The sequence below is a fragment of the Cornus florida genome, unplaced genomic scaffold (genome assembly GCF_030987335.1).
Source record: "Cornus florida cultivar Cherokee Brave unplaced genomic scaffold, ASM3098733v1 CherokeeBrave_3.0.0_Hap2_Chr07, whole genome shotgun sequence".
NCBI lineage: Eukaryota > Viridiplantae > Streptophyta > Magnoliopsida > Cornales > Cornaceae > Cornus > Cornus florida.
Window position 1 is genome coordinate 3,712,624 of NW_026775577.1, and position 13,454 is coordinate 3,726,077.

General features: G+C 35.0%; 2 protein-coding genes across 2 annotated transcripts; both read left to right on the forward strand.

Moving 5' to 3' along the window:
- Window positions 1–6,947, forward strand: LOC132315798 (WAT1-related protein At3g28050-like). The gene is made up of 7 exons (XM_059814207.1): window positions 1–236; window positions 344–409; window positions 543–656; window positions 5,527–5,761; window positions 5,875–6,033; window positions 6,128–6,279; window positions 6,485–6,947. The coding sequence occupies exons 1-7, from the start codon at window positions 40–42 to the stop codon at window positions 6,642–6,644; spliced, it is 1,083 nt and encodes a 360-aa protein (XP_059670190.1). The 5' UTR covers window positions 1–39; the 3' UTR covers window positions 6,645–6,947.
- A 1,355-nt stretch (window positions 6,948–8,302) lies between these two features.
- On the forward strand, window positions 8,303–11,748 carry LOC132315800 (WAT1-related protein At3g28050-like). Its single transcript, XM_059814209.1, has 7 exons — window positions 8,303–8,549; window positions 8,653–8,718; window positions 8,940–9,053; window positions 10,561–10,795; window positions 10,897–11,055; window positions 11,148–11,299; window positions 11,441–11,748. Exons 1-7 carry the CDS (start codon window positions 8,353–8,355, stop codon window positions 11,595–11,597), a joined length of 1,080 nt encoding a protein of 359 aa, XP_059670192.1. The 5' UTR covers window positions 8,303–8,352; the 3' UTR covers window positions 11,598–11,748.
- The last annotated feature ends 1,706 nt before the right edge of the window (window positions 11,749–13,454 follow it).

Consider the following 13,454-nt stretch of genomic DNA (forward strand, 5'->3'; position numbering starts at 1 on the left):
AAGAGAGTGTGTGTACTGTGTGAAGGCGAAGAAAGAGAGATGACAAGTAGGGGGTACTGTTACAAGGATGTGCTGCCATTCACAACCTTGGTGACCATGGAGTGCGTTAATGTAGGCTTGAATACCTTATTCAAAGCGGCTACAGTCAAAGAGTTTATCAGTTACCATGTATTCGTCGCTTACGCATATGCAGTTGCAGCTCTCCTTCTCCTCCCCTCACCCTTCTTCTCCCACAGGTCTCTCTCTCTCCTCTCTCTCTCTCTCTATATATATATATATCATATCACATCATAGCAATTTATATGTTCTTCTTAATGTTTGCATAAAATTAATCATTGTGCAGATCAAGAGTGGTACCTCCACTTAATTTCTCCATCATATGCAAATTCTGCCTCCTTGGCCTAATTGGGTATGCTGATTTATTAGTCATATATGCACAACCTGTTGTTTCAGTTGAAAAAAAATTAAAATAAGAGTATGATTAAGAATCAAGAGATGGATGTATAATTAGAGTATAATTATGTTTAATTGGATGTGAGTAGGTATACATCTCAAATCACGGGATTCATAGGCATCAATTACAGTTCTCCAACACTTTCTTCGGCCATCAGCAACCTGGTCCCTGCTTTTACCTTTATTCTTGCCATCATTTTCAGGTTCTCTCTTCATCCCTTACATTTGTATTGTTGTTCATGATTGTAGACTCATCCATTTTTTTTTTTTCTTAAAATTATTTTACAAATACAATTCTATGTAAAATGATTAATTTGGCACTTAGCATCGATTTCAGTGGTTGTTGCTTCAGCTGGATAATGTCTTAGTGCGTCTTATTGACAAAAATGTACTAATAATCTTAAAGTATTTAAACTTAAACCGGAATCAATGGTGACTTTGTGGCTACTTCTTTCCCTATTGACTTTTTAACTTTTCTTTTTCTTTCTTTCTAGCATTGAATTGAGTGGTATTTCCTTCACCTTGAGTGTGTATTACTATGTATTACAGATTAAAAAAATAATAATAGTAATCTTAAACCCCTCAATGGTGACCTTGTTAACTTCTATTTATTTATTTTTTTTCCGAAGCAAAATTTATTACCAAACCAGAGTATACAACTTAGCAAAGTAAGAGCATACCCTTATAAAACAAATGGCTCAAAAAGCCCATGTCCAAAAGCTAGCAACAACAAAAAGCAAAAAAAAAACACAAACTCCTACAATCAAACAGACACCAGTACTTAGTGAAGACCAAGTGGGAGAGGGGGTGAATTGGTTTTCAATTTCTTTTCTCAACTTTGAACTGAGCTATGCGAGTTGAATGGGAGTCAACAGAACGCTAGAGATGCAGTGGTATGCTCAAATTCAAAACTGTTTGATGAAAGTCCCTTACAAACCCTAATTAAGCTAACCTGTTTGATGAAATGCACAAGAGACACGCTTGCTAAATGTAGAACACCAAATTTACGAGGTAAAACTCCTTTTGCAGGGGAAATGTCCTCGAGACCTTAAAGCCTTGTTCCAAATCCACTATGAGTAAAGCTGAAGTATACAAACTGTTACACTCTCACTCACAGCACACACCAAACTCACTACAAGTCACTCTTCACTTCCCCTGTCCAAAGCCCCTAATGCTTGGACTTAACACTTGCCAATCTCACTACAAGTTCAGTCAAACGCTCCCCCTGTCCACAACACCCATTGCTTGGGACTATCCACCCACAAAAGCAATACAAAGAGATGATAAATAAGCATTCCAACAATTAAGATAAGAGTGACTCACTTGTTTAGCTAGAATAGAAACTCACAGTACTTGTACTAGTCGCTGTGAGTGCAGAACTGAGGCTAGAGAGATCAGAATTAGAATAGGCCTCAATCCATGCTCGAGAACAGCTTAAGAAGCTTCACAATATTGTTCTATACTTGCTTTAAGGATAAATGGAATAGATCACAGCAATGTAGTACTAATCATACCATAAAGAAGCTCTCAACATCATCGATTTCAGCCAAATGAGGTATGGCTGATGCAGAAGTTGCTGCAGTCGAATGCAAAGCTTGTTCTTGACTACTGTAAGATTGGAATGATAGAATAATCTAGGTCAAGTCATTTTCGAATGACTCTAATGATGAAGAAGCTCTAGCTCTCTCTGTTACTATAGCTGATACAAACACCATAGTCTGCTGACCTAACTATGAGACTGCAGCTCTCTTCTTCCTTCACACCCTCTTATGAGGTCATTTGGAATGTTTTTCAATGAAGAGGAATGGCTCTCAGAGGTTCTCTACCTTAGACACTCAGAATAAACTATTTCAGCAGGCAGAGCACATCACAGGTGCTGCAACAGGAACTTTTATAGCAAGACGATGATGTAACCCTTTGATGCAATCCGTCCTAGTACAATGCCAGCTACAATTCTGACCATAGCTCAACAGGAAAATACATCTATATGCCCCTCTCTCTGTTCACTTTACCAAAGTAGCAAGACTGCCCTCAGAATTTAAATTCTCTATGACCTGAGCCAAGGACTATTGAGACAAATGCACTGCAGAGGAACTTTCTAGATGACAGTGTGCTGGAAGAGCCCGAGAGCAACACCTGCCCTTGACAGAGCTGTTAGTGCATACCTGATTAAATAAGCACACATACAATGACTGTAGACAGCGTAACCACAATATTAAAACTGTGAAAAGCAGACTCAATCTTCCTAATAAATTCAATGAGCTCAGATGTATGAGACTCATGATGAATTGATAAACACATATGCTCACTGGAACAGACAATAATGGCAACAGCACAATGAGAAAATACACTATCAAGACACATTAGACGCAACATAGATCATAACATTAATAGCCTGTTTTTGACATTAAATGAGCAAAACAAGATCATATGTGAACATAGACCAACATTTAGTAATCCCATTTTTAGTCCCTTCAATTATCCTCTTTTTAAATTTTTCTTTCTTTCTTGTAAGCATAATCAAAGTTTAAAAAGTGGTTCAATTTATTCTATACCTTACAGCCTGTTTAGTGCAAAGGTGAAAATTGAGGGGGGGAATATGGGGCGAAGATAAGAGGTTTTTTTTTTAAGAAAGTAGTTTTCAACTAGGGAAAACGAGTTAAATATGGGGTCTATTTGGTTCAGTTTTTTTAGAACAAGAAAATGTTTTCAAAAAATTTAAAATGTCATTTGGTTGACAGTTTTTTAAGGACAAATTTCTGAAAATTGAGTTAAACAAATTCAGATAACATTATTTTTTAATTTTAAAAAATCTGTATTCTTTTTCCAGAATTCTTGAAAATTAGTTTTACGAATTTAGTCTTTAGTGTTAAATTTAACTATTAAGTTACTATTATTTGATTAAAAAGTGAAGAACACACACACCCAGTATCCACAAAATGTCCCTAGTGGTACTCCTTTCTCTCGTCCTTTCAGTCCACTTCTGGGAGGAAATTAATTTGGTGTTTCCAGGTTGCAGAGGGAAAGGCTACTCTTTGTTTTTCTTTTTCCCTTTTCCTTTTGTCACAAACAGTGAAAAGTCTGCAATTTCCTTCCTTTCCTTCTTCGTGCAGAAACAGATCATTAGCTCAGACATCCTAGCGTTAGTTTTTGCAATGTTTTCTTGGTAATGAGATCCAGCTTTAGTTAAGTAGGCTAGGCTCAAGCCATGATCAGCCTTCCTCTTCAGAGTTGAGCACTTTCTAAGCCTAAGGTGTAGGCTAGGTTGTGGAGGCATGGTGCACTGGAAATTGTTGCAATGCTCCATGGCATTAACAAGACCTATTTGATCTTGTCATATTCAGTATAAAATAGAAGAAAGAGGATAAATATGTAAAAGGTTTGAATGAGATGTATATACACTCATTCACAACTCTCATATTTATATACTAAAAAGAGCACATGTTAATATTACAATAAAGGAAACTAAATAAAATCATTGCATATTCTATGCCTAGACATATGTGTAAATAATTTCAAATCCATGATTTGTGGCTATCATATCTCAGAAAATAAGGTAAGTCACATCCTATGATTTGGGTTTATCATATCTCGGCTAACACTCCCCCTAAAGTTGGTGCGTGGATGTCTGAGACGCTCAACTTGGACAATGCATCATTAAACACGGTCTTGCCAACACGTGCAAATCCGATCAACAAATCAAAGTGTCTCCTCAAACCATAAACATTCAACAATGTCTCCTCAGACCCAAAACAACCAACCATGTCTCCTCAGACCGTAAACAATCAACAATGTCTGCTCAGACCATTTCCTTTCAGACACATGTTTACAATATGTAGATAAAAGAATCAACAATGTCTCCTCAGACCATTCCCCTTCATACATATGTTTAAACAATGTAGATGAAAGAATCAACAATGTCTCCTCAGACCATAAAAAAAAACGACGACGTCTCGGACCATTTCCGAATGGCCGGATGGGGGATGTCTCCTTAGACCATTCTCGAATGGGTGGTGCCAAACTTGCAATGCCCTCATTGCAGTCGGACCACCCTGGCTCTGATACCAAGAAGAAATATAATATAAAAGAAAGAGGATAAATATGTAAAAGGTTTGAATGAGATGTATATACTCTTATTCACAACTGTTATATTTATATACTAAAAAGAACACATGTTAATATTACAATAAAGGAAACTAAATAAAATCATTGCATATTCTATACCTAGACATATGCGTAAATAAAGTCAAATCCATGATTTGTGGCTATCATATCTCAGAAAACATGGTAAGTCACATCCCATTATTTGGGCTTATCATATCTCGGCTAACAGTATGATCATTCCAATAGTCTTACGGATTCGTTACGCAATGGGTTCCCTTGGAAGGCTGTATGGAGGATGTCAGCTCCATTGAAGGTGGCATTTTTCACATGGACAGTGGTACTTGGCAGCATTCTTGCTATTGATAATCTTAGAAGAAGAGGCCGAATAGCAATTGATTGGTGCTGCATGTGTAAGATGACTGGCGAATCGGTTAACCATCTATTGTTGCATTGCAAAGTGGCAGCGGATGTTTGAAGTATGGTTTTGAATGTGTTTGGGGTTGAGTGGGTGGTGTCAAAGAACACGGTGGACATGTTAGAGGCTTGGAGAGGGAGATCAATGGGGAGTCGGGTTAGGAAAGCTTGGAGGGTTGCACCTCCTTGTGTTTGGTGGGGGCTGTGGCTGGTGCAGAACAGGAGATCTTTCGAGGGAAAGGAGGCACCAACATGGGTTATTAAGTCGTATGTTTTGTATTTGCTTTTTTCTTGGGTTAATGGGAGAAATTGTCCATCTGTGGACAGTTTGCTGGATTTTGTTGACAACTTATCGTTGTAATGACGCTTTTTGCGTCTTTTGTTTACTTTGTTAAGGGTTTGCTCCCCTTTGAGCGTCTTTGTTAATATATATTTACTTATAAAAAATATATATATATATATATAGTTGGGGCTATAAGACTGTTAGAAGAATTTAGTATTTTAGCTATATTTTTGTTTTGATGTATTTGAGTTCTTCTTTGGGGCCTTAAATAGGATGGAAAAACTAGCATTGAGAAGCTCAAGCAGTCGAGCTAAAATCATAGGAACCATATTATCAATATCAGGGGCGTTTGTTGTGGTTCTCTATAAAGGTCCACCAGTCATAGTGACTTCATTTCCTTCCATTTCGCTTCGTCAGCCGCTGCGCTCACCAGGCTCAAACTGGGTCATTGGCGGCCTTTTCCTTGCCACACAGTATATTTTGGTGCCAGTGTGGTACATTGGTCTGGTACATATACAATTCTAAATTCCTCAAACACCTACCTCAAACTGGACCTTATTTTGAATTACATTTGAGAACATAGAAAAGCTGATTTTTCGAATTTTTGTGATGCTTAACAGGTGCAAATGATGAAGGAGTATCCAGCAGAACTGAGTGTAGTCTTCTTTTACAACTTATGCGTTAGCATCCTTGCTGCAATTGTAGGTTTAATTGCGGAACCAAACTTGAATGCTTGGAGAATCAGACTTAATATAGCATTGCTCTCTATTTTATGCTCGGTAAGTGATTGATGGCATTTAACCACTGCAATTTGCTTAATTAAGTGCCTTTCTTGGACATAATGTTTAAATGTGTGGTTCTATACTTGATTAGGGGATCTTCGGATCATGCTTGAACATTGCTGTCCACACATGGGCATTGCGCGTGAAGGGCCCAGTCTATGTTGCAATGTTCAAGCCATTGTGTATTGCCATTGCAGTTGCCATGGGGGTCATGTTCCTCGGTGATACTCTTTATCTCGGAAGGTAATAAATAGCTTAGAAGACTGTCACATTCCTCCCTCTCTCTATATTCATACATGTCTAATATATAGTCTATCATCTATTCCCATACTTTTCCAGGTTTGCAATTGTATTTCATGCCCTCTTGCATGTCTATTTCTGCAATGCCATGTTTATTTCTGCTTTTAATTTATTCAAATCACTGATCTTCTTTTTTCCTATTCTGCAGTGTTATAGGAGCAACAATAATATCAATTGGGTTTTACACAGTAATGTGGGGAAAAGCAAAGGAAGAGATGGATGATGATAACATTGAAATTGGTAACTTGGAATCGCCTTCAGCACAAAAAACTCCACTGTTGCAGAGTTATAAAAATCGAGGAGAATAGTGCAGAAAACCAGAAGCCCGGTACCAATCGTTAATCCTCTAGCAGCATGCATTGTGGAACATCAAAGGTGTTCTTGTTCATACTCCAAGCTTAGCACTAGTCAAAAGGTGTCAAAATATGCATTAGATTCATAGTTATGTATTTTATTTATATGTATGTATGTGTAATGCATAGATTGTGAGTTTGTATGCACTTGTGCATAAGCAACATCAGGTTTAGTACTTTTTAGTGCATCAAAATGAGCTTTGATGAACCTGTAACACTTCACGTTGAAATGTAATGTCTATTAAATTTAGATGCCAACACTTCGCAATACTGTTAAATTGAGAATCAAAACAAGTAACTCCGTCATATACAAAATGCAACCCTATTACATTAAAAATACAACACATGAATGTAGTGGTATTGTGTGTGTATTGAGTTGTAGATGTAATATTAACATGTGTGTTGGTCTTGGTGTAAGATGTTGTCTGTGCATCAATACAACATTATTTTGATATATGATCGAAGAGTAACAGAGCTATTGAATATGTACTAATATTTTGTCCATAAATTTTAGATTTATTTAATTAAATAAAACAAATTTATAAGGGTAGAACAGTATTTTCAAAATTTAATATTAGCAAGAGTAATTGTTGACTGGTATTAACTTAATAAACAAAATTTAGAGACTGGTGCAATTTTTTGTTTTGTATTTTGTTGTGCAATTTCTTACTCTTACAACAGTATTTAATTTTAATTCCATATTGAGGGAAAAATATATGTTGTGTCCGGTTGCACGAGCACATCGTAACTGTTTATGTTTGCGCATGCATATTACGCACGGGCATGTATTGTGTATGAACGACTGTAATATGCACGATGCACTGAATACCTGCTCCATATTGAAGTGTACCGAGCAACACTGATATAACCAATGATATATGGCATTTTGCCTTGCAACAACTTTAAATAAAAATTGTAACACATTTACATTGAAGCTGCATTATCCATATAATAGTGCAGCTGCATTCTCAGTATAATCACATTCCATAGCATTGGATCCTCAAGTTAAATTGGATTATATCACACAACAGACAAAAATGTATCTACTACACAAGTAATTTTTATTTTTTTTTTCTTTTTAAAAGGAAAAGTACCACACAAGTAATTAATGTATATCAAAAAACTGAAACAAAAAAAAGTAACACTTTCAAGATAGTAAAAGAGTTACGGAGTATTTGCTTTCCATATGTAAACACATGATTGAAATACTTATTAAAGAATTTTTTTTACGTATTCCAAAAATTGTCGTAATTGAAATACTTTCTTGTGACTCAGTGAGTGGTTAAGAATTTCAAATCGAAAATAAATTATCCATGTAAAACTGCTTGCATTTAAGATTATGTTATGATAAGAGTCCTTAATTATTTTCATACTTGATTCGCTATGTAAGGATAATATATTCGATGTGTCCGGTGCATCGTGAATTGAGTCATAAGAGTCGTTCGTACCCTCACTTGTTATGCACGAACGACTCAGATGCGCATCTCACACATCGAATATTTTCTCCTATGCAAAAGGGTAGGTCAGAGTAGGTCCACGTCAGGTGGGGTCCTCCCGTAGGGATTATACCTACCTATGTAGTCTCTCCATCGTTGACCTGTGCCGAGAACAAAATCTAAATCAGTCCTCCAAAGTGAGAGTGTGAAGGAGAGAAGAAAGAGAAATGACAAGTAGGAGGTACTGTTACAAAGATGTGCTGCCATTGACAACCTTGGTGACCATGGAGTGCGTTAATGTAGGCTTGAGTACCTTATTCAAAGCAGCCACACTCAAAGGGATGATCAATTATCGTGTCTTCATCACTTACGCTTATGCAATTTCAGCTCTCCTTCTCCTTCCTTCACCCTTCTTCTCCCACGGGTCTCTCTCTCCTCTCTCTCTATATCTATATATATATATCATTTCAATTCTATCAATTTACATGTTTGATTAATTGTTTACATACAATTTATTCATTGTGCAGATCAAGAGTGCTACCTCCACTTAATTTTTCCATCATATGTAAAATTTGCCTCCTTGGCCTAATTGGGCATATTAATGATTTATTACTCATCTATAAAAACTTCTTGCATGTTTCAATAAATAAAATAAAAAAACAATGATTTATGAGAAAATTATACGCCAGCATATATATATATATAACACTACCAGCATATATTCATATGTGTATATATATAGTTTCTCAGAGAGAAAATTGAGTAACAAAACAGTATGATTAAAGTATATTTATGTTTAATTGGATGTGGGCAGGTATACATCTCTAATCATGGGATTAACAGGCATTAATTACAGTTCTCCAACTCTTTCTTCATCCATCAGCAACCTGGTGCCTGCTTTCACCTTTATTCTTGCCATCATTTTCAGGTTTTCTCTCTTCATATATAGTAGTATTCTTGTTCATGGTCATAGACTCATCCATTTTTTTTTTGAAAAATGTTTCACGAATACAATTTTATGAAAAAATGCTTAATTGATTACCACTTAGCATTGGCTTATTGGTATTTCCTTCACCTGGAGGGTGTATTGGTGTCTTACTAATTTAAAAAATAATAAGAATCTTAAAGTAATTAATTAAACTTAAACCGGACTCGATGGTGACTTTGTACCTACTTCTTTCTTTATTGAATTTTTAATTTTGTCTTCTAATAAAAAATTAATACTAAACTAGAATATACAACATAGCAAATTAAGGCTATACTCTTACAAAACAGATGTTTCACAAAAATCCCATTTCCAAAAGCTAGCAACAACAAAAAGCAAACAAAATAACAAACGGACACCAGTACAAACAAAGCTTAGTAATCCCATTTTAGTCTCTTCCATTATTCTCTTTTAACTTTTATTTTTATTTTTCTTTCATTTTAACATAATCAAAGTTTAAAAAGTGACCTTCCAAAAAAAATAAAAAGTTTAAAAAGTGGTTCAATTTATTCTATACCTCATGGTCCGTTTAGTACAAAATGGGAGGAGGAAAAGAGCTATTCTTTAGAAAGTAGGGTTTTCAAGAAGCTAGGGAAAACGAGTTTAATGCTGGTGTCTATTTGGTTTTGTTTTTTTAAAACAATATTATGTTTTCAAAGAATTTAAGAGTTCCTTTGGTTGACAGTTTTATAAAAACTAATGTCTGTAAACTGAGTTTAAAAAAAAAAAAAAATTCAGGTAACATTTGTTTATAGTTAAAAAAAAATTTGTATTCTATTTCTAGAATTCTTGGAAATTAGTTTTAAGAATTTTTTCTTCAGTGTTAAATATTACTATTATTTATTGAAGAGTAAAAACATAAAAAGAAGACTTCTTTCTCTGTTCATTTTTTTTTTCACTTTTGTAAGGAAATTAATTTGGTGTATGCAGATTGCAGAGGGAAATGCTACTCTATGTTTTTCCCTTTTCCTTTTGTCCCATATCTGTGAAAACTTTGCAATTTCTTTCCTTTCCTTCATGGTGTAGAACAGATTATTAGCCTAGGAGAAATTTTTAGATGGTCCCAGCCAATCATCATTGAACACGTAAGCAAAAAGTTGAAAAACTTACACATTTCCAACACAATTGCTTACGTGTCCAATGGTGAATGGCCTAGGAGGTTTAGTTTTGGCACTTTTTTCTTGGTAATGAGGTCTAGCTTAAGCTAGGTACGCCAGGGTCAAACCTTGATCAGCCTTCCCTTTGAGAGTCACTTTCTAAGCCCACGGTCTGGGCTTGGTTTTGGAGATTGTTGCAATGCACCATGGCATTAACATGACCTAATTCTTGTCATATTTGGTACTAATATGTACTATAATTCGTTTTAAAGTATGATCATTTCAATTGTGGGGCTATAAGACTATATTTGTGTTTTGAGCTATTTTGAGTTCTTCTTTGGGGGCTCAAATAGGATGGAAAAAGTAGCATTGAGAAGCTCAAGCAGTCAATCTAAAATCATAGGCACCATAGTATCAATATCAGGAGCATTTGTAGTGGTTCTCTATAAAGGTTCACCACTATTGAGTACTTCATTTCCTTCCATTTCGCTTCGTCAGCCTCTGGACTTGCCACGCCCAAAGTGGGCCATTGGCGGCCTTTTCCTTACAACTGAGTATTTTTTGGTGTCAATGTGGTACATTGTTCAGGTACATATACGATTCTAAACTTATCTCAGACTAGACCTAATTCTGAGTTACATTTGGGAATATAGAAAAGCTGATTTCCGAATTTGTATGACGTTTAATAGGTGCAAATAATGAAGGAGTATCCAGCAGAACTGACGGTAGTATTCTTTTACAACTTATTCGTCTGCATCCTAGCTGCAATTGTAGGTTTAATTACAGAACCGAACTTGAATGCTTGGACAGTTAGACTTGATATAGCATTGCTCTATATTGTATGCTCGGTAAGTGATTCATGACATTTAACCACTACAATATGATTGATTTGAGTGAGTCTCTTAATAATGTTTAAATGTGGGGTTCTATACTTGTTTAGGGTATCTTCGGATCATTCTTGAACAATATTGTCCACACATGGGCATTGCATTTGAAGGTCCCTGTCTATGTTGCAATGTTCAAGCCACTGTCAATTGCCATTGCAGTTGCCATGGGGTTCATGTTCCTCGGTGATACTCTTTATCTTGGAAGGTAACAAATATGGTTAGAATATAGTCATATTCCTCTCTTTCTTCTATACATATAAGCTATCAATTTATTCGAATCAGCAACATACTTATTCTTGCTTTTAATTTATTCGAATCACTAATTTTCTTTTTTCCCATTATGCAGTGTTGTAGGAGCAACAATAATATCAATAGGGTTTTACACAGTAATGTGGGGAAAAGCAAAGGAAGATATGAGTGATGACAGTGAAATTGGTGACTCTGCATTGCCTTCAACCCACAAAATCCTTCTGTTGCAGAGTTATAAAAATATAGGAGTATAGTGCAGAAAATTGTTAATTTACACACTGCATTGTGTGACTTCAATATGTGTTCTTGTTCACGCTCCTAGATTAGCATTTGTAAAAGTCGTCAAAATTTGTTTGTAATTTGTGTGTAAACAATATACATTATTAATTTGATGTTATAGACTTCAGTTTATATCTATATTCACACTTCCATGTATGCAGGTGTTACACTTCCATAAAGCTATATTCAAGTTGAGAGTAATGTGCAAAATGCAAAAGTTTGTATGCCCTGCCCATTTATTTATGATAATAGTATTTATTAATCATATTATCCAACCAATCATCCCATTTTACATTTCTGTTCAAATCGAGAGTAATTTACAAAAACACAGAAAAAAAAAAAAAAAAAATTGTTGTTGTTTTAGTTAATAAATGACGTTTTGTAAAATAAATAAATAAAAATTATATAATATATAATAAATAAAAGGGTATCAAATTGAATCAAATGGGAGATTGCGTATTCCTCCTTGCGATTAGCAATATTATTGTTGTGTTCTTACTAATAATAACAATAATAATAGTAAATAAAAGAAAGAATTCTATGAAATCATGGAAATTTTGATGATTATGTTTCTCACCTGTAATGTTATGAAACATGCTATAATTTTTTAAATTTTAACAAGCGGCAGTTTTGCTTCATAGTTCCATTTCAGTGTGGTTGTATCTTTCAATTATTAGTTCTTTTCTAGGTCTAAAGAATACTCATGGTGATTGTGATGGTTGGTGTGTGTGGGATTCCCTTGTTTTACCAACAAGAGGACTTATTATTTATAAAGATCTTGTGGTCATTTCCATCTATGTGTGTTTGATTACATTATGGTTAATTAGTCCTAAGTTTCTAACTTGTCTATTCATTCATCCCTAGGAAGTACGAATATTTCTACATGAGCGACGTTTCTGTATTAGATACATGTCAGTATTGGGCACTCTTGTTAGTTTACCCAGTGTATCTCCCACTTACGCAAGCTTGTTAGTTTTCACACTTATTTTTCTAAACTTTTAGGATGACACTAACCTACTAATGACCCCCATAATATCTGTTTTCGTCTTTAATATGATCAGTTCTTTTGGGTACCACACTTATAACCCGGCACTTATTATTCTACCTTCAGTTTTGAATATGATGATATTTGGCAGGGAAGAAAATTCTGATTTTGTCTGTCTTGCATCCTTCATTATGCTCTCACTTTTACATTGTCAGTATGTAATTCCCCTAACAATTTCTGCATTCTCACATTAATTGGACTAATTTTATCATGTCAAAAGTGGTTTGATTCGAAATGATTGTATTTGATAACGGAACTTCGAACACTCCTGGAAAGGGCTGTACTGATTTTAGTAAGTGATATGAATAATATAAAATATTAAAGTCATTGTATAAAACAATTATAGAACAGGTTTTATAAAAATTATCTGATTATAAAGAATACATAACTCTCTTGTAATGATCAACTAGTTATATTAATGATTCCCATTGTTAATCAACTAACCCATTAATTACTTTAGACAACCTTTATTTAAGTAGGGTACTTCCAAAGATCTTAATTAACAATTGGTTTTAGAATTTATTTCATAACATATATGCTTCTCATATTATTCTAGATATACCCTGCAAAAGTTTTGTAACCTTCATATGATATACAAATATCGTGTTGTCTGAGTGGTTAGGTTGTTTTCCTTATTCAAAAAGTCGTGTTCTAGCGTTGCCCCCTCCGGATTCGATGATGGTTGCCACTTGCCACAAAACTCGTACAAAATTTATCAGGAAAACAATTCAACTTGATACAACCTCTTGGATCCAATGGACGAAAATAATTACATGGGCTTCAGCCT

Coding starts and splice junctions, on each gene's coding strand:
- LOC132315798 (XM_059814207.1), top strand. CDS start 40: ATGACAAGTAGGGGGTACTGTTACAAGGATGTGCTGCCATTCACAACC. Junction 410..542: donor TGCCTCCTTGGCCTAATTGG/GTATGCTGATTT, acceptor GGATGTGAGTAG/GTATACATCTCAAATCACGG. Junction 6,280..6,484: donor GATACTCTTTATCTCGGAAG/GTAATAAATAGC, acceptor CCTATTCTGCAG/TGTTATAGGAGCAACAATAA.
- LOC132315800 (XM_059814209.1), top strand. CDS start 8,353: ATGACAAGTAGGAGGTACTGTTACAAAGATGTGCTGCCATTGACAACC. Junction 8,550..8,652: donor TCACCCTTCTTCTCCCACGG/GTCTCTCTCTCC, acceptor TTCATTGTGCAG/ATCAAGAGTGCTACCTCCAC. Junction 9,054..10,560: donor ATTCTTGCCATCATTTTCAG/GTTTTCTCTCTT, acceptor GGGCTCAAATAG/GATGGAAAAAGTAGCATTGA.